General features: G+C 41.1%; 1 protein-coding gene across 1 annotated transcript in view; it reads right to left on the minus strand.

Moving 5' to 3' along the window:
- The window catches only part of LOC134751390 (protein unc-80 homolog), an 81,034-nt gene that overhangs the window by 23,757 nt on the left and 29,668 nt on the right, over positions 1-27,609 (minus strand). The window contains exons 20-47 of the mRNA XM_063686768.1: positions 26,984-27,138; positions 23,510-23,639; positions 22,586-22,778; positions 21,859-22,036; positions 17,001-17,095; positions 16,204-16,394; positions 15,821-15,938; positions 15,677-15,741; positions 15,380-15,515; positions 12,946-13,120; positions 12,808-12,846; positions 12,695-12,730; positions 11,971-12,127; positions 11,622-11,790; positions 8,758-8,850; positions 8,516-8,664; positions 7,884-8,003; positions 7,635-7,747; positions 7,004-7,160; positions 5,734-5,963; positions 4,588-4,813; positions 4,073-4,259; positions 3,770-3,939; positions 3,408-3,656; positions 3,081-3,210; positions 2,732-2,872; positions 1,853-2,046; positions 1,066-1,211 (exon numbers count right to left, since the gene is read on the minus strand). Of these exons, the coding sequence (XP_063542838.1) occupies positions 1,066-1,211; positions 1,853-2,046; positions 2,732-2,872; positions 3,081-3,210; positions 3,408-3,656; positions 3,770-3,939; positions 4,073-4,259; positions 4,588-4,813; positions 5,734-5,963; positions 7,004-7,160; positions 7,635-7,747; positions 7,884-8,003; positions 8,516-8,664; positions 8,758-8,850; positions 11,622-11,790; positions 11,971-12,127; positions 12,695-12,730; positions 12,808-12,846; positions 12,946-13,120; positions 15,380-15,515; positions 15,677-15,741; positions 15,821-15,938; positions 16,204-16,394; positions 17,001-17,095; positions 21,859-22,036; positions 22,586-22,778; positions 23,510-23,639; positions 26,984-27,138 (4,142 nt within the window). The remainder of the gene's footprint in view (positions 1-1,065; positions 1,212-1,852; positions 2,047-2,731; positions 2,873-3,080; positions 3,211-3,407; positions 3,657-3,769; positions 3,940-4,072; positions 4,260-4,587; positions 4,814-5,733; positions 5,964-7,003; positions 7,161-7,634; positions 7,748-7,883; positions 8,004-8,515; positions 8,665-8,757; positions 8,851-11,621; positions 11,791-11,970; positions 12,128-12,694; positions 12,731-12,807; positions 12,847-12,945; positions 13,121-15,379; positions 15,516-15,676; positions 15,742-15,820; positions 15,939-16,203; positions 16,395-17,000; positions 17,096-21,858; positions 22,037-22,585; positions 22,779-23,509; positions 23,640-26,983; positions 27,139-27,609) is intronic.

The following is a 27,609-nucleotide window of genomic DNA, read 5'->3' on the forward strand; positions in this document are numbered from 1 at the left end:
TTAAGAAGAAGTTTAAAAATGGCTGACCTCAGACTCCTACCTACCTACGTAATTTGGGCGGATAATTTTACAAATAATGTTTTGTTAATTTGCGTAAATAATTGTGATATTTTTATTGAAATCGCTTGATTCTACATTGCTTTGAGTGTAACGTAATTTTACGATGTTATTCTCACATATTGCGTTAAGAGGAAGGTGTAAAATACCTTACTTACGTGTGAAAGATTATGATCTCATATTTTTGCTCAGAGCGGCTATTACAGCCGATTACAGAACAATTCACCAGTATTTTATCAAAGTTCAAGCATTCAAAACGCTAACCATCACTATATTTCATAAGATAAAGCACAATTTCATACAAAACAACGATAATTAAACAAGCAACGAACAAACATGACATGTCACGTACTTATTTGTTTGCCACAACCTCGGTTGTGGCAGCGGTGGAAAAGTGGAACTATGACAAGGACAAACAATAACAGCGCTTTCTCTGCTACTCCTACTGAAAGATACATAAGACTATCCCGTTCGGTCATTTTCCCCCACCCCTCATGACCGATCCAGTTATACTAGATTCAGATCAAGATTGCGGTCAAGTGCTTGCCTTTTTGTAATAAAAAAAAAAAATAATTCATGACTTAAGCATTATTCAAATCATGGAGACTATATAAAGGAGCCAAATCTCTATGTATGAAAAGTGTCCATCAAAAAACAGTAATTAGGCGGCGCCACCATACACCGAAATACTACCAAAAACAACCTACGTAATTTGGTCGGGTTATTTCTTGCCTTATATGGTTCATGTTATACTCATGTCCCAGAGCCTAACTAGCGCCACCGGAGAGATTAGGAACTATTATTTAAAGCTGAAAGCGGTCACTTTTGCAACAATTCTGCGATAAGAGATTGGCATCCTTTCTATACCATCCATAATTCAAGTAAACCGCCACAATGACACTGACAACAGTGACAACCTATCATTAAAATTATTGCCAGTCTAAGAAATTAGTTCCAATGAAATTCCGCAACATGGCGCATGATCATATATTTCTGGTCAGGCTTTACATAAACTTGTGAAGCACATCCAAGCCGAGGAGCGTGGTCCCGAGCGCCCCTCTGCTGTACAGTTGCAGGTCAGCCTCGAGTGCCTTGCGTGGGAATGCTGGCAGCTTCATCAGCTCGTCGTGGAGGAATACTACACGTTGGACCACCTAAAAGAAAAAAATGTCTGTTCAGACGAGAAAACGAGTCGCTCAACTTCAAACTCGGGTAAATCCATCTGTCAGATTATGCGATTCTGGTATTAAGAAAAGGTAATAGGGTAGATATTTGCTGAGAGGTCGAATGGATTTACTCGAGTTTTAAGTTAAGCGACACAAACATAGGCTCAGTATTGGGAGTTACTAGGGGTTATTTCAGATATTCCTTACACAATAAACTTACTAGGGGTAACTTCAAATACCCATCTGATCTGGACTCGCAGCAAAACGAGCAATCGACGACACTTCACGCGGTTGTATTGTATGTGCATGCGAATACCGCGGCAAGTTGTAAACGCAATGAGATTAAACCAGCTGGTTTTAGTCGGTAGTTTGAGATGGTCAAAAGCCCCTCTGCCCCCAAACAGGAATGGCTTCAAGCATTTTTTCGACGTCAAAAAAAGGGGAACTGCAGATGATGATACTGTAGTTCTTTTAAAATCTAACTATAATGGATGGTTTTCTAAATAACTTCCCAAACTGTTCATCGTAAATTAGTTGGAAACATAAATAAACATTTTATTTGCTACTGTTTTGGGCCGCTTGCTAGTTTTTATAGCATATATTTAATATAGTAAATATGAGAAGGTTACCATGTCGACGTTCTTCAGAATGGCCCAGGTGAGCAGCACCTTGCCGATCTCCACGAACTTGGAGAGCAGCTCCTGCTGCTGCAGCTTGTCGAAGGCCACGTCCGGCGCCATGTGCACCAGCCCAAGCTGCGGGTACTGCGAGCGCTTGAAGAAGTACCAGTCACGCACGTACGACTGCGGGTTGTGGATCTGACCTGCAACCATTTTCTCTGGTTAACAAAATAGATTTTATTTATTAAGAAACAAACAGTCTCGTATATGTAAAATTAGGTACAAGGGTAGTTAGTAATATTGTAGACTTACAGTTTCCTTAATAAAATTTATGTAAACCTAAACATTAAAGCATTTAATTTGAAAGTATCTAATATCTATATGAACTATCGATTTCAATCGTTAATAACAATTAAAGGTGTGTTAATAAATAGTGCCAGAAAACTTGCAGTTATGAAAAACAATACTAAAAACAATAGGTATTTAGAACAATATGTAAAAACAATATTGTTCTACATACCTATTGTTTTTAGTATTGTTTTTACATAACTGCAAGTTAAGCCTTGGCCTCCTTGGAAAAAAATGTAAATAGAGGGTCATAAATTATGTTGATCCTAACTAACTACGTAATAACGGGTGGATGTCCATGGGCAGATTATTGCTGTATCTAAAACTACAAAAATGTCTATGTAGACATTTTGAGTGATGTCACTAGTTGAATTCTGAGTATCTTATCTTATAAATAAATAAATACTTATATTACCTGCATTTTTTCTCAGTCACATTAATTTATTGGTGCCATTACAAAAACATGGGAATTCATCGCAATATATTCATATTTATATTCCATTTGTCCAAGACAAAGCTACGGTTGCTGTCTGTACTTACGAGTTTTAAAATCAACCAGGAAGTGTTCGTTATGTAGGTTCTCTGGTATTCCAAAGAAATCAAGCGATTCCTTTAATATTTGACCAAACTGAGTGTCTTCTTGAATTGGGAACTGTGATGGAATACAACCCTCATTGTCAGCTGTAAGAAATGAAGTAGTATTTTTACTGAAAGTTGTCAGACATTTTAGTTAGAAGATCTTTAAGATTGGATTCTCAAGAAATGGCTTTAAATGTATACAATGTTGTAAAGAAATCTTTTATTACTTTCCATATTAGTTCGATAACTCTCTCCAAAGAGTCTAGTCTCATTAAAAACTGGAGACTGTGTTGTTGTTTGAAAATCTCACCCGGTCCGTGTACAATAATTTTCTTGGCTGCGGGCACGTTGGCAGTAAGCAAAATAGACGCGTCACATTGCTCCTTGCGTAAAATTTGTTTTAGATCTTTAAACATTATTCCGTGCACGCTATGGACAACCTGAAAACCAAAATTTTAATAGTCATTTTGTGTTTTAATCAAACGGGAGGTCATGTAGCGAGCATTCACTGAAATATACTGTGAGAAATGTGATTTTGGGCTTGGACTTCACGATATGGGGAGAATATACGACTAAGTTGACGATAATGAAAAGTGTTCAGCGTTCAATGTTCATATAGGTAACAAGAAAGTCTTACCATCCAAAGAATAGAAAGAGCCGCTCCTATAAGCCTTTGTCCGTCCTCCTGCGGCGACCGGATGTAGAACATGACATAACCAATGATGTAGTTATATAGCGCGAAAGCGGCTTGTTGCGGCAGCCGCGGTATGAAGCGGATGAGGTGTCTTAGCAACTTGAACATCTCGTCTTGGTGATCGCGGGTCAGACGTTCTAGTACATGGCGGAGGAATAGAGCTGAGTCTTCTACTAGGCAGCCCCATATAACCTAAAGATAAATAACCAGACGCATGGATTTGGAAACTGGTATACATAAAATAATAAAGTGTTTTATTCTTATTCGCTCCAATCACACGCTGTGCTCAAATTCCAATGTCTGACCTGATAGGCCACCTCGTAGACGGAGCAGCCCTCGTCGGAGACCGCCGCGTCGTCCAGGAGCGACACGATCTCGGCCACGGCCGAGCACAGCGCGGACGGGAACAGCGCCGACGCCACCTGCGTATGGTGGGAGCCGCGGACGCCTTCTGAGATCTCCTCGTCGGCTGGCGCTGCAAGTAATGTACAGATGCTTTAGAAAAAACTAGAAGTTACGTTACCAAGACTGCCATTTTCAGGTTAGCGAACATAAGCATACATTTGTAAGAGCATATTGTCGATGATGTAGGTATAAGATAATCTCACGTTCGATGTGGTCGTCGGCGGCGTGGTCGAGCGCGGGCTCGCGCGCCGCTTGCCGCGTGACGGGTATGGTGGTGATGAGGAAGCTCTCCCGCTCCGCGCGCTTCTTGGCGTTCCGCTGCTGCAGCGCGCGCTTGATGGCCTCCGTCTGCTGCTTCTTGCGGGTCTTGGTCGCTGTTACTAGCGATCGCTGCCAATCATGTTGTTACGAGTACGAGTTAGTAAGAGTATCGCTAAATACAAGCAGAACAGTAGTATATTTTTACAAGCGTAAAGAGTAGCTAAAGACTACGAGACTGGGAGTCAGACAAAGTAGACGGAATGAGGATAACATCGTGAAATTAAAATAATAGTCTTTTATACGGCAGTGGAGAGTGTAGTTGGGATGTCCATAGCCCCGTGGTATGATTGAAGCTCGAGGATTCATAGTTAGAAGTACATAAGAGGCACACACGTAAAGAACTATGTAGATTTGGGTTTGCTCCTATAGTACCCAAGTCAATAAAAACAGTACTCACATGCCGCTCCTGGTTCAAGGTCATCTCCATATCCTTGTCCTTGACCTGCGGCGTCCACGGCGGATCCACGACAGCCAGCGACTCGATGCCTATCTTTGGCGAGGGCAGCGTGAACTCGATGCCGGGGGGAGGCACCTTGAACGTCACGGAGGCGCCCTCCTCCATGCGAGGCCATACTTGGTAGCGGAGCTTCCACATCACTTGGAATTTGAGGATCGCCTTGATTCTGTAACGTCAAAATTACTTCAGACCAAAGATAGATATAACTCCGTAATAGATGGATACAGTCTAAGGAAAAAACGTGCCTCGAAAATCAAGAAAATTTGATTCTCGATCAGAGGGCGCTACTAGCTTTGGCCTACTGTCGTATAGATGGCGTTTTCGGTTTCGTTTGTTATTTAGCAATTTAAACGCATATTAGTGAAAGAACATGGGTCAAAATCATAAAAATAATTAATGCAAATAAAATAAATCATTTATCCATATTTAAATAGATTTTATCGTATTTTTATAAATCTTTATTTTTAGTTTTAAGGTGTGTCGATAGATGGCAGTGAATTTACTGTGGTTACAAAATCTACTATGACAGTACCGCTCTATCTTATTATATCCTCTTTGCTTCAGACTAAAGATTTAAAGGTAAGACCAGATAGAGCGACGTACTAATAACATAGTAAATTTGTTAGAAATGATAATGTGCCAAACTAAATACTCCTTTATATAGGTATATGCGTGTTGGCAACGCAGGCACAATATGCAAGAACTAAGCTGCATAATTTTTTTTGCGTTGCACTCAATATTTACGACTTACTCGTATGAGCATACCTCGGGGTTTTGGTAATGCAAAAACTATTTAACGTTTCCAAGCACATTTGGAGCTAACGACCTATTTTAAATTCATGGTTTGGTAACTATTTTACAAACCATAAACAAAGTTAAAAACACACGAAATCATTCCCGCACCTGTAGAGTACAAACCTGACCGCGGGTTCGGTGTTCTTTAAGTCATTGTGCATAATTTCAGAGCAGTAGTAACTGCCACGCTACCGCGGCGCTCTCGGCGTAGAATTGCTCGTCCATCGTACATGATCAGCGCTGCTAACGACGCATTAAAATCTATGACGTTTATGTGTATTGTGTACCAACCTGACCGCGGGGTCGGTGTGCTTCAAGTCATTGTGCATGATCTCAGAGGCGGTGAGGGGCGCCTTGACGGCGGCAAGTATAAAGAGGGATGCGGCGCAGGCGCTCAGCTCCCGGTCCGGTTCCAGGAGCAGCTGCCACGCCACCGCAGCGCTCTCGGCGAAGAGTTGCTCGTCCATCGTACAGGCGCCTTTGATCAGCGCTGCCAGCGGCGCGTGGTATGCGTCGCGGACCTGAAGCAATCACAAAGGCAGTTAGGGCAGTAGAACATAAGCGGTGAGAGCAAAAAACTCAAATTTAAATAATCTTCACTCATCTGCCGAAGCATTCCGCCACGCAATTTGTCATATTTTGCATGATAACAATTGATAACTTAGTTTTAAACTCAACGGTATATCCTAACGATTATTGATTGTATTTTGTTAAGGTAGCTGACTAGCTGCTATATGCATCACGTCGCTGACAAAAGTTGTCGTTTCGGCAGAATGCCCGTGAGACAGGCCGATAGTAGCCGCAAGCGACGCGTTGATCCTGCCTGTGATGTGATACTGTGAACTTGAAGCTGCTTATACTGCCGAACGTGACCTACCTGCCCCTTGAGGTACTTGAGTATAGCGGGCGGCTCGGCCGGCGGGTAGACGGAGGCCGCGGGCGCGGCGGTGGGCTCCGCGAGCTTGGCTGATGCGGCCTCGACGTGACCTACCTGCCCCTTGAGGTACTTGAGTATAGCGGGCGGCTCGGCCGGCGGGTAGACGGAGGCTGCGGGCGCGGCGGTGGGCTCCGCAAGCTTGGCTGATGCGGCCTCGACGTGACCTACCTGCCCCTTGAGGTACTTGAGTATAGCGGGCGGCTCGGCCGGCGGGTAGACGGAGGCTGCGGGCGCGGCGGTGGGCTCCGCGAGCTTGGCTGATGCGGCCTCGACGTGACCTACCTGCCCCTTGAGGTACTTGAGTATAGCGGGCGGCTCGGCCGGCGGGTAGACGGAGGCCGCGGGCGCGGCGGTGGGCTCCGCGAGCTTGGCTGATGCGGCCTCGACGTGACCTACCTGCCCCTTGAGGTACTTGAGTATAGCGGGCGGCTCGGCCGGCGGGTAGACGGAGGCCGCGGGCGCGGCGGTGGGCTCCGCGGGCTTGGCTGATGCGGCCTCGACGTGACCTACCTGCCCCTTGAGGTACTTGAGTATAGCGGGCGGCTCGGCCGGCGGGTAGACGGAGGCCGCGGGCGCGGCGGTGGGCTCCGCGGGCTTGGCTGATGCGGCCTCGACGTGACCTACCTGCCCCTTGAGGTACTTGAGTATAGCGGGCGGCTCGGCCGGCGGGTAGACGGAGGCCGCGGGCGCGGCGGTGGGCTCCGCGAGCTTGGCTGATGCGGCCTCGACGCCGGCCGCGTGGTATGCCAGCCCCGCGCTTTCGATCACGGACCTGTCGATTCTGCACGCGAATATAAAACCAACGATTGAGATTAGGGTAAATAATAGTATAATTGGGCGAACTACTAGTATAATTTTAATCGTAATATATATTAAATAAATTAAAACTAGTCACTCACATATTTTAAGACAATAATGCTCGACAGCTTCGCTTCACAACGAGTAGCTTCAACTGGAGCGCGCGTTTGGTGACCGACGTAGACCGCTCAATTGAATCTCCTCGCTATGGAGCGAAGCATATCAAGTAATTTTAGACTTAAAAAGTGAGTGACCAGTTTTAAAATATGCATTATTCCTGAGTCTCACGGGAGTTTGTTGTTGTCAGATTCATACGGAATTTTGCATGATTTTAGAGGCTGTGCTAGCTTTTAAAATTCAATGACGGCACCAACATCGAGATTACATTTACGACTATTACGTTACGAACATGGAGCTTTGTTGTAGGGATGCTTGACCGGTAACGTCGCTTACAAACCTATCCGTGGCTTGTTCCGAAGACTTGCGCGTTCGGCGCCCTCGGCGCGCACCGCCAAGTCCATCTTCGCTGTTCGTAGCGTTCACTTCAGGACCAAACTTCTCCCCATAAATCTGAAACATTCGTACAAAACTTTAATGCCATGCCAATTTGACGCGTCAAAACGTTAACCGCAAGTACTTATACCGTTATTCAACAAAAAAAAAACATGTGTTTCTAATTGGCGCACTCAACTAGCTGGGGCATTACCTTCTGGACGGACTTCATGAGGCGGGCGCTGGCGCGCATGTTGCGACGGAAGCAGTATGGATGGCAGAAGTTCTGGTGGCAGCACACGTAGTTGAACGAGCTCAAGAACTTTACCATAACCTGCAACGCAAATATAGCTATATTTGGTGTGTATGAGAAAATAAGAGTAATATTTAAGAAAGGTCATGATTGAAAACGCGAGTAAAAACAAGGACGAATACATTACATATTCATTTACTGGTCAAAATTCAGTTTTAAAGGATTTACGAGTGAATATTAACAAATGTACTGTCAAGAAAAGTTTCGTCAGGTCAAGCACAGTCTACTACTTGACCTAACCGAACGTAAACCTTTCTTGACCGGCTTTCGACTAAAAAAATGCTAATCGATACAACTTTTTTAAATATCACTCAAAAGCGTTCACTACATTAAAAATTCAACTATTACTATTTTGCTAATTAGTTTGACCGATTTTAAGCTTGTTTACTTTATTTAAACTACGCTAGAAAACGATTTCGTTCGTTGCAATTTAATGTAAGTAATGTACAAGTATTCAACAAATATGAGGCAATTAATTGATACAGCGACAGCCAAACGGTGTCCGTGAGTGATTGAAATGACCGTGCTCTCACCTTAAGCCAAGGGAAACCCTTATTATTATCAGGTGGATCGGTGGAGTTGCTATCCGGACTGTCGGGCGGATGGTCGTGGTCGTCCGACAGCACCCCGGGGCTCTCCTCCCCTCCACTGTCCACCTCGTTTGGCATAATTACTGTGCCCCCTAAAATTTGTCCAAGCGTCAGTCGCGGCAAACCTACAGACGCCATCTCACTAAGGGTGGGCTAGGACCTAGGACTAGTTGTGAAGCAATTACCTGCAGGGGGATATATTTCAGATGTGTCACTCCTGTCAGAAAGGGACGATACCTTTCGCCTGCTTTGTATGGATTCAGAGCGCCGATTAACAACTAAAAAAAAGAAACGTAAATGATCTTTGGCCGTCTGTTTCAACATCGGTTTAAAACTTTGTGCACAGGATCTTTTGGATTATGTATTTGAATAGTTTTACATTTCTTTTGTTTGCCAATGGTAGTGCTAATGGCATTTAAATGAGTTACAAGTTAAATGTATTAAGAAAGTCACCCGTTGACCACGAACGCTGTAAAGAGTTCGAAACGTCGGGATGTATTATAAATTCAATATACGCGATATAATCCGTTTTCATAGTTTTATTTCATGTATTAAGAAACTCATATGCTTCTGCTAGACTTGACTTCAGAATCACTTGACATAATATACATTATAAATTCATAAAGGTTTGCATAAAAAGCGCTGGTGGCCTAGCGGTAAGAGCGTGCGACTTGCAATCCGGAGGTCGCGGGTTCAAACCCCGGCTCGTACCAATGTTTTTTCGGAACTTATGTACGAAACATCATTTGATATTTATACCAGTCGCTTTTCGGTGGAGGAAAACATCGTGAGGAAACCGGACTAATCCCAACAAGGCCTAGTTTCCCCTCTGGGTTGAAAGGTCAGATGGCAGTCGCTTTCGTAAAAACTAGTGCCTACGCCAATTCTTGGGATTAGTTGCCAAGCGGACCCCAGGCTCCCATGAGCCGTGGCAAAAATGCCGGGACAACGCGAGGAAGATGATGATGAAAGGTTTGCACAAAATTCTCCCTTGCGTAGTGAATTTATAATTACAATAACGCTTAGACATACAACAAGGTTCGTTACAATAATTCCATTGTCAAGACTATACAGAATGTAGAGCATATGACTAAGGCTTCTCTATAACCTCCGTTCAAGTTTGATGAGATCGACATTTAATTTCAAAAATAATTTTACAGGCCGCCCGCTAGGTGGCGCGGTGGCACGGAGCGGGCGAGCAGGTTAGCGAAAGATACTATGAGCGTTGCTAACTGGCGCGGACTCGTGCGACAGATTTAGGGTCGGTTGTACCACACCGTCTGTCACCGTTTTACCGTTCGCTAAATTTTATTGTATGGAAAGTTTCATAGTTCTCTGCTGCTTGACGTTAATCAGTCTGTTAATTGTGGTTGGTGCAACTGGCCCTTAACCTACAATGGCACCGTCGTGCGCCCGCTCCGCGCACACGCGCCAGCTAGCGGACGCCCATAGGCTTTGTTATTCGAAGGTTATTGAGAATCTAAAAAACAGATATCAAAATGCGGCTGACTGATTCAATTTGGAAACAAAGCATAATATTATGCCATTTATGAAATTTCAAGGACATGCACAATATGCACAAGTATGTCAAGTATATACTTTACGTCGTAAGATTCCTATTTAAAATTATCATGTTTTAAGGAGAGGTTGTAAAAACCCTAATTTTAAAATACACTTTCATGTATTTTTAAGCATTCGTCAGCCGCAAATGATAAAAAATATGGTATAGGTGTCGGCTGAAGAGTTGAGGTGAATGATTACACGTTGAGGTGAATGACTACATAGAGTACCTGCTAATGGAAGAACGGTAGTGAATGAAGGAATGAATTAATGTGATTTAAATGATGATGATATTTAAGCTAAACACCTTGAAAAATCTTTTCGCGAAACAACAAGTAGCAATTAAAATCATTGTATTATGGGTATTAGAGTTATATAGGTAACACAGCTCAGGTAAGAAAGCACATCAAATATTTTATGTAGGTATTTCATAACAATCAGTCAGAATGTAATATATATTCTCATTTCTTTTATTAATTTTATTTTCTTTTCCTTTTTTTACGAATTTGATATGTATTCTGAAGGAGCTACTTTGATATGTATTCTGAAAGAGCTACGTATTTGTATGATTTGATGTACATAATATATATTTTAAATTAAATTTCTATAAAGAAAAGTACGTACTGTATGTAATTGCATAAATTATATAGTACCTAATTTAAATTGTATTTTTTCTTGTTTACTCGTAATACATGTTAATTATAAAATGCAATGTTTTGAAAAGATGTGTCCCACCGAGTTTTTTGCCGGTCCCATATTGGGAGGGGATTTAAATCTTCTCGGGGCAGAGGTGTAGGGTTAGAGCCGGCTTAGCTTTATTTGACGTTCATAAGCGCATTGTAATATGCCTACTTGAATAATAAACTATCTTCAAAAACCCGTTTTCATTTGTGTGCGTGAGTGACCTCAACTCTGTAGGCGATGCCCATAGCACATTACGAATAATTACGTGTCTCAGTTATTTATGTGAAAGCTATAGCTTGATATATCAAGTAACAGCAAAATATGTAAGATACGGCAGCCGTCGTCCAGGACCACCTAGTTCAGCAGTCAAAACCGCTCCGCCATGTATACTTCAAAACTGTGCACACATTACAGCCAGCACCCAATAGACATATTCTCTTACTCCTACGGTATTTATTAAGGGTGTGTTGCAATATATTCGGCTACTTTGGCTTTCACTATCTATTTGATGCTGACTGTATGTCTGCTATTTCTTTTGTTTATGTGTACAGTTAACATCAAATAGACTGTGACGGCCAAAGTGGCCAAATATATCAGAACACATCCTTATTTCTATGGTAACAAAAGTGTGTTACGATATATTTGCCCACTTTTGTTGTCACTATCTATTTGGTGCTGACTGTACAGTCATACAGTACAACACAAATTACGGCAGAATGCCGCCAAAAACACGAGCTCTTATGAACTTTCTTTGGGAAAAAATGGTGTGACAAGTTTCATAGTGTATGGCTTCGTATGTACGTACATTCGTCGACTTCTCTCGCGTCCTTCTGCCGGAGCTTGATGGAGCGTCGCTTGAAGGAGCCGTAGGCCTGGTGCTGCTGCGTGCTGCGGCGGTGCAGGCACGCCTTACCGCGAGACCCTAGCCGCCCCTTCTTGTCGTCTACTGGCGTCGGCGGGATTGCGTCCGCCAACTGTTGGTACACAACACGACCAATTTGTTTCTTATCGTTACAATTATATGTATATAAATTTTACAAAATTTAGACAATGTAGCGTCTTGGACTGTCACTTGAAATTAGGTATATGTTGAAATTAAAAACAGAAGAAATCAGTGTAATGGCGATAGTAAATATGGTGTACCTACTACCTACCGTGACGTTGCTCCCGCCGGAGACATTTTCGGGCTCGTGTATGACGAAAGAGATCTTGCGTTCAGGTTCAGCGCCCGCGATAGACTGCAGGCTCTGCGCCGACGCCTGCGAGTGCCCCATCGACGACAGCGCCATACTCCACCGCCGGTTCGCTTCCCTAACACACACACAACGTATTATACCACTGTAACCGATATCGAGGCCCAGGCTCTTGGCGTAGCGTTTAGCTCTATTATTTTTACTATACTTGTCAAAATTTCAAATCTTCTTTACTGAGCATGCCAATGTAGCAAAGCGATTACTTTTACTTGTTATACTAAATACTATACTACCTATTTGCATATTTTGATTACTACCTTTATTCAGTGATTTTGTAAAGTCAGTAAGGGTGAGCTCATAAAAATATTAAATTTATTTAGTGTAATTTCAAACTGTATTACTGTTTTATTTAGGTAAAAGTTAGGTAGGTAAGTTATTAACATACCATGCAGTTAAGTGTGCTGTCGGCAAGGATTACCAGTATCGTATTCGTATACGGTATCGATACTGAGTCGTGCCGGGCGCGATAAGCGCATCTCCAGATAAACAAACTCATTTTCGAGGTGAGGTTTGCTGAATCGTTTCGTAAAGTTAAAACACTTTAACGAAATCTATGTAGTTCTATACGCATGCACGCTCAGTGCAGTATGCAAGGAAACATGCATTATTTCTTTAGAACACATACTCGACTGGCATTAATGTGTGTTGACTGCTAAGAGCCCTGTTAAAATAAAAGTTTCATCAAAAATATGCACTCTCGACCGTACAATACAAAATAACGTAACATAATTAACTCACTTATTCTTACAACACAAACGTCTTCGTTTTTCCATCCATCTTCGCATAACATTAACAAAAATGATTTATTTTTTTTAACACCGAACACATGTACTACCCACCAATATGTCATTCTAGAGGTGCGAGAATGAATCGTACCTATAGACGCGGTCCCAGGGCCCGCGCTCCTTGAGCGAGGCGCGGCAGGACTTGGGCAGGTTCTGGTAGGACTCGCGCAGGAAGGCCGTGATCTCACACAGCAGCACGCACGCCACCAGCCGCAGCGCGCGCCCGCACGCCGCGCCCCACGGCCCGCCCGCCGGCCGCAGGCTCGCTGCCGTCGCACACACACACACACACACGATCACTAACCCGAACCCGAGCGAGCACGCCCGACACCCGACGCGAGCGTCGAGCCTGCGTTTGTGGCCGAGGCATAAACCGATGGCGAGAGGAGAATAGGGATGTTGACATGAATCGCGAATATATTACATGTTGTGTATATACCATAGCAGGGAATATTAAAATGCTAAAAAACATATTTTGTAAGTGTAAATATGCGTAACAAATTAATTAAAAATATTTAAAATAATGCCCAGTGTCACGTGACTGCAAACGCCAATCGGAGCGCGTTACGTCACGGTGTGAGAAAGTCCCACAGACAAGTTGTCAAACCTAACCGTAATCCATACGGCACCACCAAAGAGTTTGGAAGTCAAAATCTGCATGACTGCATGTATTTTGATTTCGCCATTAGATAAGATAATATAACATATTTATTTGTTGTTAAATAAATAAAATGTTATATAATACGATATTTCACTAAAACTCTTTTTAATTATTTGGCTGAATCATTGCCACATTGGCTGTCAAAAACAGAAAAACTGAAAATTTAAAAAGTTAAACCGGCGCCCGTTATTTGCATTAAAAATTTAGTTGTATCAAAATAATTCATCTTAAATTGTAACCGTAAGTGTTTCTGTATGAAATCAGTTATTGTGATAAATTTTTATAATGTATTTATCCTCGCTGAACGGAAAGTGCCGGAAGTGCCGAATTAACAATATCATTCAAGGTCAAGGCAAAATTCGTAACTGTGTGTAATACTCATGTAAGTAACAAATATTTGTTTCATTTTTTTTTTCGCAAATGTATTAAAAAACTGGCCAAGTGCGAGTCGGACTCGCGCACCAAGGGACCCGTACAAAAAATATTTTTATTATATGATGTAACTAAAAATTTACGGTTTTCGCAATTTTTCCTTTATCTATGCTATAAGACGTTGCTTCGTACCAAATTTCAAGATTCTGAGTTCACGGGAAGTACCTTGTAGATTTTGATTCCCTTGCGAGTGTCGAAAATTTGCGGTATAAACGGTTGTATCTTTTGTTGCGTTGGCTTAAGTTTGATTTTTTCACAGCTCCAAAGCCAGTAGACCTGAGTATTTGATATAAATTCCAGCTTGATACCTCCACGCGTTCCTGAGAAAAAGGGTCTTTACAGACAGACAGACAGACAGACTGACTGACTGACTGACTGACTGACAGACAGACAGACAGACAGACAGACGGACGGACGGACAACAAAGTGATCCTATAAGGGTTCCGTTTTTTCCTTTCGAGGTACGGAACCCTAAAACGTCGTTCATGGTACATGCGAAAGTGTTATTATTTACTCGTTCCTTGTCTTTTCATCTCGGGACTCGTAAGTAACGACACACTTCGCACTCGCCATGAAATGTAGTATTTTAATCAAAAGGCGAATACGAATAACTACCTACTCCAGGGTCTTAATTGTTGTTCTTTTACACAAAGGCACTGCATAACTCTGTTTAAACTTGCTATTCATTATTTTAGCTTATATCTGTACATAATATCTTTTAGAAAGAGAGAGAAATTAAATAGTAGGTAGAGCTTTCGATCTAAGCTAGGACTGACAGTTAGACAGCAGTTTGTTTATTTATAGCATCGTTACGTCATCAAGATCACGTGACAGCTTGGAGTGTTTAGGCGCGAAATTTAAACACTAAACTAATTAAACTCGATTTTTATTTAAAGTTAATAAATAAAAAAAATATATATATTTATTTACTTATTTGTAATAATAACGTGTCTATCTATAAAATAAAATGAAAACAGTTCTAAAAATATGTCAACATCCCTATACTCTCGACGCTGACGTTTGCAGCGTTGTGTTAAAAAACAAATGTACAACATTAATTAGGTATGAAGGCCCTGAAGTCGCAGTCGCAAGTGTGTGTCTGATTTTCCAGACTCAACTGCTGCATGTATCATGCTCGAGCGAATTCATTTGAATCGTTTTTAAAGTGACATCATTTTTAGGGTTCCGTACCCGAAGGGTAAAAACGGAACCCTATTACTAAAACTGCGCTGTCCGTCTGTCTGTCACCAGACATATATCTCTATCTCATGAACCGTGATAGCTAGGCAGTTGAAATTTTCACAGATGATGTATTTCTGTTGCCGCTATAACAACAAATACTAAAAAGTACGGAACCCTCGGTGCGCGATACCGACTCGCACTTGGCCGGTTTTTTACAGTATACTTAACCAAGTTGAAATGAGTGACTAACCTTCGTCGAGAAAGTCCTCCTCCTCATCTTGCTGCAGCAGGTCGCGTTGCCCGTCGGGATCTGTGACGACGTTGATCACGTTGTCTATGTATTTTTTGTCTTCTATCAACATCTCTTCTAACCGGTTTCCTATAGCCTGCATTAAAAATAGCCGAACAGCTAATTATCGCCATAAAAAAAGAAGAAAAAAAAGAACACTTCTATTTATTAACGTTATGTGAAGTCATGAGTGTCATGACCTCATCTCATGATACCGGTTGTAGATAAAATTTCTGAAAACTGCTGAAAAGCACTTACTTCAGCCCATTGATAAAATAATTTTGCAGCTAGACGTTGTCTTTTTAGGTGCGGACTCGTAGTGACTAGAAAAAAAAGAAAACAATTTTAATATCTCATGTTAATATGTCAAAGTAAGTAAAAATTGATTAAACTTGTATTTACCGGTTGCTTTAGACATATTGGACTTCAACCAGTAGGGCCACTGGCCCTTGTTGCAGTTGTGGACCAAATGTGCACACTCCAGTAGCATCGCGGCTCTACCGACTACCACCGTGTTAGGCTGAAACGATACACGATCGACGTTATGGTGGTAACATATACGGGCTTGATTTTAATTGAGATCTATTTTATAACCGCAGACTTCCAAGCACGCCAGGCTGGCGTCCGGTGGCGCCGTTGCTTCGCACCACCCCTGACTGTATAGGTAACGTGCTCACCGAGCGCATCAGGCGTGGCAGTCGTGGCACCGAGCCGCGTAGCGTCGAGCAGCAAGCTGAAGCACGCCAGGCTGGCGTACAGGTTGTCTTTATAGGTAAAGTGGTCACCAAGTCAAGCAGCGCGGCCATGAAGAGCGCATCAGGCGTGGCGCCGGGCTGCGTGGCGTCGAGTAGGAAGCTGAAGCGCGCCAGGCCAGCGTACAGCGGCGCCGCCGCCACCAGCCGCCGCCGCTTCAGCACCACCACCTCCGACTCGCCGCCACCCGAGCCGCCCTCGGCCGAGCCGCGTCGGGACATGTCTAAGGAATGTTCCAGACCATAATACCAGAGGGTATCGTACACAGCTAGACATCATTTTCCATAGTGCTCTTACAATACACCTGTACAACGGCAGTATTCAATTGAACCTTCTATAGAGTTATTTTTCGCGTGTTTTTGTCATTTAATCTTGAATACAATTTCAACGATTTCGTATCTACTTGATCATATTTTCGGCGAACTGTTTGAGTCTGGGCGTCTACGATATTTTGTCAATTTTATGGTAATAATACTAATAATAAATTTTGTATACTATTGGATCCTTTAGCTTTTCGCCATAAAACATTAGAACTGTTTTTTTTATATATATTCCAGGTACTGTTATCCCAATCGAACTGTCATTTTAATATAAAACAAGATAGATGGGGAAGTAAATTAGGTAACCAAATTGGCATTTAAGTATCTGGAATATAGAACTCAGTTTATGTAAAATAGATTTAGTGATTGTAATTTTGTTTGCCATTAGATTTAGTCGACTACAGTGTATTACAAAAAAATACGCGAAGTCCGCTTTTAGCTTTGTTCAAATAACGGAAAAGCAAAATAGATTCCGCAATTTCTAAATAAAATGTATAGGGTACCCTTACATCCGCCACTTGTTTCTTCAATGCTGCCGTCTCTTTTCTTCCCCATCTTTCTGAGACCGAATCTGTTCAATCTGTCTTCTACTCGTTTGCGAGCTCTGAAAATAAATGACTCAATTTAGGAAGACACAATTAGGAGCTCTGGAATAATTCGGAACAGTAAGTTGTCTACTTAAAAAAACTTTTTGTACCTCTCGTGATAATGACACTAAGTAAATGTTAAAAGTATTCTATAAAACTGACTCGTAGAGCAGATTTTATATAGACAAATATTCGGAATTAAGCCAAAGCACCTGACAATGTTTTTAAAATAATTACCACAAATACAGAGCGTATAAGTACAAAGCTCGAATCGTGTTAAGCGGACTACGAATTGTAATAACCTACAAAATTTAAGCGTACATTTTGGTGATAAATATAGTCAGTTACAAAATGTTTAAATGGATAATGTTAATACCTGATACAAACCATTAGTCCAGCAGCTTAAAATGTACTTAATATTCCACGAGAAATATTAAATGATATTTTTATAGAGAATTCATATTAAATATCGCCAGATAACGCCACTCCCAACCCAAACATAATAAACATTTAATTTCATACCACCGACAATTATTTATAGCATCACAATGTTATATGTGACATATATGTGTCGCTTAATGGTTGGAGAGCCGGCAGTAAAGTTTCGAACCAACGTGATACCGCGATGAGATGCACAATGGTTTCCCATAAAACTGATGCTAAGTCCGAATTTGATAGTCTGCCACGGCGGAACTAGCCGAAAGTACAAAAAAAATAGCCACTTCCGGTGCGAAAAAGGGGGGGTCATTTAACCCATCTGATACTGCAATAAAAGCTATGGCATCAGTTAGAAATTTACTGGTAGATACAGAAAAGCGAAATCTGCCAGTATGATTCCTGCCGGAAGTGCTTGGCATACGCTCTCAAAGGTGACCATCAGGACCCCTAAATTAACCCATCTGATACCAGCATGAAACCAATTCCAGTCGGTAGATATGAACCTTCTCTTCAGGAATATATAAGTCTGCCAGGGCGCTTTCAGCCGAAACACCTTGACATACGAGATTATGTGGCGCAACATCCGTGGTACCCGTATAACCCGTATTTTGGAATTGTACATATTACGGACATTTCAAATACTGCAGGCTTATTAATTTATTACTCTATGCTTATATTTGTATATTATTACGTTATTAATAACACATATTTATAATAAATTAAGTTAAAATAAATTAAATAATGTGATTAATATGATTAATAGTCATTGAATTAGCTATATGAATCGTTTGTCTTTGTCTGTCATTTTGACTTATGTATTTGTAAGAAAAGGATAAAACATAATTTAACTAATTCAGGCTCGTAAAGTTTTACGAATAAGGGGGTATTAGTATTCATAGCTAAATCAGGCTTGTAATGCGACATAAAATGATTTTTGGTGGTTTCTTTTACGCTTGAGGCGTTTTTTCACCTATTTGGTGTATCTAATCACTATCTTATGTAGGGGAGAGAGGGGCAAGACGAGTAAGACGGGGTAGCGGCTTTATATGGCGACACGACTGACCAACCATCAGAATCCCGTTAACGCATGACGATGCGTCGCCATCATAGCAATCAGTTCGCACAGTGACCGGCTAGACAAATGGTGTCGTTAATTATTTATTTGTAAAAAAACTGTTTTTGCCATATTCCTTGTTATTTTTAGGGTTCCGTACCCAAAGGGTAAAAACGGGACCCTATAACTAAGACTCCGCTTTCTGTCTGTCTGTCTGTCTGTCCGTCTGTCACCAGGCTGTATCTCATCAACCGTGATAGCTAGACAGATGAAATTTTCACAGATGATGTATTTCTGTTGCCGTTATAACAAACTGTAACTAATTGTTTATAACACCTGTAGGTATTCATTACCTGTAATGCACAATTGATGAATAAATGATTCTAAAAACATTATAAAATAAATATTTAAGTGGGGTTCCCATACAACAAACGTGACTTTTTTGCCATTTTTTGCGTAATGGTATTATGGTACGGAACCTTACGTGCGCGAGTCCGACTCGCACTTGGCCGGTTTTTGTGTTTTATTTGGTTTGCGTTTGTTTCCTTATTATCACCAGCACATATATACTGTTAATTTATTCCTATGGCCCAGCAATCACGCCAACAGCTAAGGACTTGTTTGGTTTCAAGTACGGTTTATTTTACAAAAAACTTTCGAATTTCATTAGGCACATGGGGCAAGATGGGGTACATCTTGACGGCCGTAGTTTTAAAGTGATAAACTGATGAAGAATTGCGGATTTGAATTTATTTATTCTTCAACATCAACATCAACATCAAACATTTATTCAGCAAATAGGCCACAGGGGCACTTTTACATGTAAATTTTTACAAACAATAAAATTAACCCAACAAACAATAAAATTAACAAGGGAAGATGGGGTACATGTTAGCTGTAAACACATTTTCTGTCTCTCAGACGACTTAAGAAATAAAAGTAAAACAGTTCGTGAGAAGTTATCAGACGATGGACCCAAAAGCCAAAAATTTAAGTTTTGTTTAGGCCCTAAATATAATATTTATATGAATCATTTTTATCTTGTCCCGTAGGGGTTCCCCATCTTACCATACTTGGGGGGCAAGATGGAGAGAAGGCACTTTTGGCCATTTTAATTTATTTTTAATTTTATTATCTAACTAGAGAGTTCCTAGTAAGTGTTGATTATGAAAGACTGATTACCAAAGATAAAAATAAAAATAACAAAAACTTAAAAAAATAGCATTTTCAGTTTTATTGGACTTGAAACATTAAATATCCCGTCATGCCCACCTCTCCCCTACATTTCTTGACGTTGACGCAAAACTGACGTAGTTTAACATTCAGGGTGTTGTTTTATAACACTACAAATTGAGATAACTAAGGTCTGTTTTTTTATTCCGTAGACTAAAATGACGTTTCATATGTAAGACATGACATTTCTTAGTACCACATGAAATGTCATTTTAGTCTAGGGATTACGGAATAAAAAACAGAATATAATCTATTGGAGTCTTAGTAATAGGGTCCCGTTTTTACCCTTTGGGTACGGAACCCTAAAAATGATTTAAAATGTTCATATTTGGATTATTGGTAAAAATCGTCCTTGACGTTGAAAATCCTGTCTTTTTACACCCGTTTACAATAAGTATGTAATAATAATAATTTTGTTCATTTTGGTAAATAAAGGATATTGTAATTTGAAATTATTGTATTATTTATATATGAGGTGCTAACAAATTAGCTACAGAAATTTTACGAGATGGTTGGTACTTTACACTAGAACAATTAACTTTTAATAGAAATTAAGAAAGTTTCTCATAATTTTTGTTTTATTTACCGAACAAAATAAATAAACTATAATTCTATCTAAAAAATAATCATCATGTATTTAACTGCTTGTTTGTCTTAAATGTCATTGTCAACGTGTCATTTGATTTATCAGCGTGAAGTGGCCAGTTAAGTTTTATATTTAAAAGAGGTTTTAGAATCTGTTCAATGAGGTCTCATTTAATTATCTCATTAACAGAGTTTTTTTTACAAAGCAAATTTGTTTTCCAATTTTCTCAAAATAATATTATAAAACCTATAATGTTTCATACTTACATATACTTCAGGAGCCGAGTACTATCAACTGTAAAGATATCGGTAGCTAATTTGTTAGCACCTTTATAAGGCAAACAAAGAAGTACAAAGCCGTGAGCAGGTATTAAATTAATGCCCAAATTATATTGTGTATATTAATAAATTTGAAATATATGTTATTAATGGCATAAAAATATACAAATATAAGCATTAGGTAATAAATCATAAGCCTGCAATAATTAAAATGTCTGTAATCTGTACAATTCCAAAATACGGGTTCCACGGATGTTGCTCACATAATCTCGTATGTCAAGGTGTTTCGGCTGAAAGCGCCCTGGCAGACTTATATATTCCTGAAGAGAAGGTTCATATCTACCGACTGGAATTGGTTTCATGCTGGTATCAGATGGGTTAATTTAGGGGTCCCGATGGTCACCTTTGAGAGCGTATGCCAAGCACTTCCGGCAGGAATCATACTGGCAGATTTCGCTTTCCTGTATCTACCAGTAAATTTCTAACTGATGCCATAGCTTTTATTGCAGTATCAGATGGGTTAAATGACCCCCCCTTTTTCGCACCGGAAGTGGCTATTTTTTTTGTACTTTCGGCTAGTTCCGCCGTGGCAGACTATCAAATTCGGACTTAGCATCAGTTTTATGGGAAACCATTGTGCATCTCATCGCGGTATCACGTTGGTTCGAAACTTTACTGTCGGCTCTTCTACCATAACTTCAAACTCGGGTAAATCCATTCGACCCGCTCAGCACATATCTACTACCTACCATTTCTTAATACCAAAATCGCATAATCTGACAGATGGATTTACCCGAGTTTGAAGTTAAGCGACTCGTATATCACAGTAATATTTTGAAAAACGCAGTACATAACAGATAACCATTTTGCAAGACGACGTTGTTTTTAATACAACACAGGGTGAATAATGAAGGGTGAGTAATCCAAATAGGTCAGATTGGCGACAATGAATGCATGTCTAGACAGTTCTCGTATTTTTTATTATTTTTTATCGGATACTAGTAATATGAGTCTCCTATCATAATCAGATAAGTAACTAAGATTCCGTTGATTTTTTATAAGAATGTCCAATTAAATTCCACAAATCGTTGCTAGGATCATAAGTAAGAAAGGTAAGTCGCGCGCACCTCAGACCGCACACTGACCCACTTGGATTGGTCACAGTCACAGTAGTCACCGCAGCAACCGTACCTATTGAGCGTGTAGCCGACGCGGCGCTTGACGTGCACGGGGCGGCTGGGTAGCGGCTGCGCGGCGAGGTTGGGCCGCGCCAGCGAGATCATGCTGCCAGAAATGGGCAGAGATTCGCCGGAACCGCTGCCGTTACGCAGCAGTGACGCCGATTGCGGCTTATGACGGAACCAGTTCACTGAAGAACACGCAAGTAATTAGTTGACGAGTTAAGTGTATGTATGTGTACTTGCTTAATATATGAAGACACATGTTACATATAACCTATTATTCTCCAGTAATTATACACATCTACTCGAGAATGGTTGTGTGCTTACTATCCACCGGCTGCCATCCTTATATGGCGACCCTGCCAGTGCGGCCTCGTGCTGCCGCTACATAGAATACAAAAAAACCGACCAAGTGCGAGTCGGACTCGCGCACCGAGGGTTCCGTACTTTTTAGTATTTGTTGTTAGCGATTTTGGCCACCATGCCGGCGCCGGCCAGCAGTGGCCTCCCCCCCGGCCGTCATCATAGGCCCTCTGCCTAGACAGTTACGGGGACCGCAGTTTTATACAGGTCAGCGGCAACGTGCAACTCACAATCTGCAGCGGTCAAGCAGATTGTGAATTATACGTTACACGTTGACGATCATTCTTGTGCCCTAGGTAGAAATCCTCTTAGGGGTAGCTGAGCCACATACTTAGATAAACTAATTAAAATTTTAAATATTTATTGCGCGTTACCTAAACCGCTGAAGTGGAACTTGGAGGGGACAGGTTTGGAGTGCGATATCTTATGGTGGGGCGTCATATCAGCCGACGAGGTGGAGGGGATGGTGCGCTCGGACTGGCGCGGCGTGAGCGGGTAGCGGCGCGTGCGGACCGACAGCGGCGACTGACTCGCCGACTCCGACCCACCCTCGGTCTCCAGTAGACTCTGGACAACGGGTAAATTTACCTTACCTTAGTGCCAGTTGCACCAAGCCGCCTGTCACCGTTAAAACGTTCGTTAAATTTTATTGTATGGGAAGTCTCATAGTTCACTGCTGAGTGACGTTGATCAGTCTATCAAATGTGGTTGGTGCAACTGGCCCTTAGTGTGGCAGGATGCCGGAAAACGGCCGATTTAGTCAATGAAATTATAAATTTGATTAAATGACAGATAGTTATCCTTTCAATTGCTTTAAAATTACGTATGCCATCTGAAGGGCTATAGGAAGAATCCTCTTTCGATGCGCTTGTAAAATTGGAATAATTTATTGTTTGTCATTCAAAGGCACAATTTATTGAAAATAAGGGTTGGCAAAATTCGCCTCCAGCCACATAACTTCGCCAGAACTAATTTTTAACAAATTTTTTACTGGCAGCTGATAATTCAACATGTCGGATTTGCAATCCCTAAGTCTTAGTACGTATCTATATTTTTAGGTATGCGAAATTGGGAAGATAAACACGAAGTTAGGGTATTTGAAGAGTTTTGATTTTTTCACAATAAACTATTATTGCGCAATTTTTTTTTGGTAAAATTATAACTTAAATATTTTATTTAGGCAATGTTGGGCACAGAAAGCAAAATTAGGGTGCTTGCCTATAAATATTCTTGGTGAGTCATGCTTTCAATGGATTCTTTCATTGATCACGGGTTGTTTATACGCTCGAGTAGCTTACATGTGCCCCCGTAGATGAAGTGCTCCTCTTCTTGAAGATGAACTTTTTATGACTCCTGTCGTCAGCAGCGCAGCCCGAGTCTGCTCCTGTGTCGGAGCCGCGCTCGTCGTCGAGACTGCGGGGTATATGCCTGTGAATTGGTAATTTACATTTATAATAAATTTATATTTGCAAGAAAATAAATCTATATATATATAAACGTAAAAGTCCTGACTGACTGACTCACTTAAATCAACGACCAGCCCAAACCGTTGGACCTAGAGAGTTGATTTTTTTCACAATGGGTAGTTTTTATAACGTTAGTATCCACTAAGAAGGGGTTTTTTAAAATTCATCCCCTAAGGGGATGAAATGAGGGTCCAGAGTTTGTATGGGGTTCAAGTTTTATTTCAAGCTATGAATTCGAACCTTGGGTAAAAGATTTATTATTAAAAAACAAGAAAACTAATTTCAGCGTTTTTGAAAATTCATCCCCTAAGGTGGTGAAAAAGGGGTTGAAAGATTGTATGGAGATCAAAAATTTTATCAAATGCGGGATTTAAAACTTTGTATATAGGCATATTATTAGAATACAGGAAAAGTAATTTCAGCATTTTCAAAAATTCATCCCCTAAAAGGGTTAAAATGGGTTGAAAATTTGAAACCATTACAAATGCTTTGAAACTTCTTAGAAAGGCATTGCATAATATTACAAAAAAAAAATTATTTCAACGTTCTTAATAATTCAACCCCTAAGGGGGTTAAAAAGAGGATGTAAGTTTATATGTAGTACAAGTTTCCGTTTAAGGTAGGAATATGAAACTTGGTACAAGGGCATTATGTGACAGAGAGCTGAAGGACACGGCTCTAAAAAACATAGAAATTCATCCAAACCAACACGCCTACAGTCAAGGTAAATCAACTGACTCAGCTCTCCACGCTGTAGTAAGCAACATAGAGAATGCGTTGGCGAGGAAAAACTCCTGTCTAGGCACCTTCATCGACATAGAGGGAGCCTTTGACAAGACCAATTTCAGCAGCATTCAACAAGCATTACATAGACATGGAACCAACCCGCTCATAATCGAATGGATAATGAACATGCTAAGACAGAGAATAATAAGACTAACAGAAAATCAAAATCACCAGGCACTAGTCATGAGAGGATGCCCCCAGGGAGGAGTACTCTCACCATTGCTTTGGAACCTGGTTGTAAACGATTTGATAACAAAACTAAACAACAAACATTTTATGACCATAGGGTACGCAGATGACTTAGTAATACTAATCAGCGGCCTAGTAATAAACACACTGTGCGATCTCACACAGACAGCACTGAAGATAGTAGAGAAATGGTGCAAGGAGAATGACCTATCGGTAAACCCAAAAAAGACCGACACAATTCTCTTCACCCATAAACGAAAACTGGGTACATACGAAATGCCAACACTTTTTGGCACAAAACTGACACTTTCAAAGGATGTAAAGTACCTAGGCATAATCCAAGACGATAAACTGAACTGGAACAAACACCTGGACAATAAACTGAACAAAGCAACAGTAGCCTTTTGGCAATGCCGGAGGATGGTAGGCAAAAGATGGGGACTTGCCCCTCACATTATACTATGGCTGTACAAAATGGTAATAATGCCAATGATCAGCTACGGCGCGGTTGTATGGTGGCCCCGCACCCAGCTAACCACAGTAATAGACAAACTAAATAAAACACAAAGACTAGCATGTGTGGCTGCAACGGGCTGCATGAGAACTACTCCGACTGCAGCTCTAGAAATAATGCTAGGACTCCTGCCACTATAGGTACACATGTACATACAGAAAGAAGCGGCTGCCACAGCTCTTCGTTTGAAGAATCTAAACCTATGGACATCTTTCAGCTCATCGCACAAGAAGATCTATGAAAATACGATCTCAAAAATGCCCATGCTGGAAGCGCCTATCGACAAAATACCAAAAACTATGATCTTCTGGAAAGATTACGCCATATCCTTAACAGAAGATCCGAAAGAAGGACTAAACGAAACAAACCTAAGAATATTCACAGATGGCTCAAAAACAAACGAAGGGACAGGATGTGGTGTCTTCTCAGAGGACCTGAACATTCACATCTCAAAACCCCTTGGTGAACACAATACGGTATTCCAAGCTGAATGTGTAGGAATAATAGAAGCTTGCAATGCTATTACAAGACGACAAGTGAAACACGAAACCATACTAATACTGTCAGACAGTAAATCGGTACTACAAGCGCTATGCAGCGACAAACTTACCTCAGAGCTTATACTTGAATGCCATCGGAGCCTCACTGAAGTGAGCAAAGAAGGCAACAAAGTAAGAGTACAATGGATAAAGGGGCATAGTGGATCAAGAGGAAACGATGCAGCGGATGAACTGGCCAGGAAAGGTTCAGAAACACCGGCATATGGACCCGAGCCAATTATGCCTCTACCAATATCCTACATACACAACCAGCTAGAACAACATCACAGACAACTGCACAACAAGTACTGGAATGAAATGAAGACATGCAAACCAAAGAAATTCTACCGGAACTGAACCACAAACTTACCAAAATATTACTGAAAACACCAAGAAGCCAACTACGTAAAATAGTAGGATTAATAACAGGACATAACACACTAAACAAACACCTACATATCATGGGTAAAACGGACAGCCCCATGTGCAGAGCGTGCATGGCAGAAGAAGAAACAACAAAACATATTCTCCTAGACTGTAAACAGGTAGAAGTATATAGGAGCAAATACCTAGGAAATCCATGCACACTAAAGGAAGCAACTAGCAACCTGAAGACCTTGCTAGGCTTCGTGGAGGAGCTGGGGTGGTTAGAGTAGCGCTACCTCGTTTCACGCAAAATAGGCACATTGGATGTCGAGTTGCGGAAAATGCCCAGCAAAACTAACTAACTAACTAACAAGGGCATTATTATATTAAAATAGACGAAATCTGATTGCACCGTGTTTGAAAAGTTTGTATTAATAAAGTTTGCATCGGAGCCAACATTTTTTAAAATAGTGGACTTGAAAATCTAAGTGTTGAGAGGGATTATATCGAGAACAATTTTTTTCAGTTAGGGGCTTGAAACTTCGTAGTTTGTGAAAGACAAATTTCTTGCGTTGTATAATTATTAACAAACGATTAACCGTCCCTACTGATATCTTTTGCTGCATAATGTTCTATATTATGCTCATGTAGAATATATAACCACCAACATACAAATCCACGCGTACGAAGTCGCGGGCAACAGCTAGTAAATAATAATTAAAGAACATAAAGTGCGACATCAGTTCTCTTTTCAGTTTGTCTCCCGGAGAGACAAGTACTTATTTCTTTCTGGACGTTTGACATTCAGCTATCAAACTCGGGGGCACGATTTTTCTTAAACTTGACACATCTTATACAATCACCACATGACATTTCCCGCCATGGCTTCGTGAACGCAACTCTGCGAAGTACCTTATGACGCGAGTGGTCTGCATGTTGGCCTCCTTCGGTTGGCTGTCTGGGCGCTCCGCGGTGTCGAGCAGCCCGCTCAGTGCCACCACTCGGAACTCCCCGCCGTGGGCTTCGTGAACGTAACTCAGTAGAAGTCGCACTTGCAAGTACAGGTTCTGTGGAAATAATATATTGTTAAATAGAAGAAAAGACAAAGTAGGTACGGGGTTGATAGGTACATTTGGCTGCAGTGATTTATTTATGTTTTTCTTGAACTCAAAATTTTTGTAATCCATATACAGGGTGATCAATCCAAATGGGTCAGTATGGAGAAGTCAGAAACTGTGAGAGATAGCGAAATCTGTTCTTAGGAACCATAGCGTCGATTTTAGAATAATAATGACATTCAAACTTTTTTTTAAACTCTCATACATAACCGGGAATCGAGCCGTCAATATTCTTTATGTAATCGCGTGTAGTATTTGTTTGTATAATTGATCCTGAAATTTGAATAAAAAAATTAGAAAAATTTAATGCCATCAACATTTTCCTCGCGTTGTCCCGGCATTTTGCCTCGGCTCATGGGAGCCTGGGGTCCGCTTGGCAACCAGTCCCAAGAATTGACGTGGGCACTAGTTTTTACGAAA

The sequence above is a fragment of the Cydia strobilella genome, chromosome 2 (assembly GCF_947568885.1).
Source record: "Cydia strobilella chromosome 2, ilCydStro3.1, whole genome shotgun sequence".
Taxonomy (NCBI): Eukaryota; Metazoa; Arthropoda; class Insecta; order Lepidoptera; family Tortricidae; genus Cydia; species Cydia strobilella.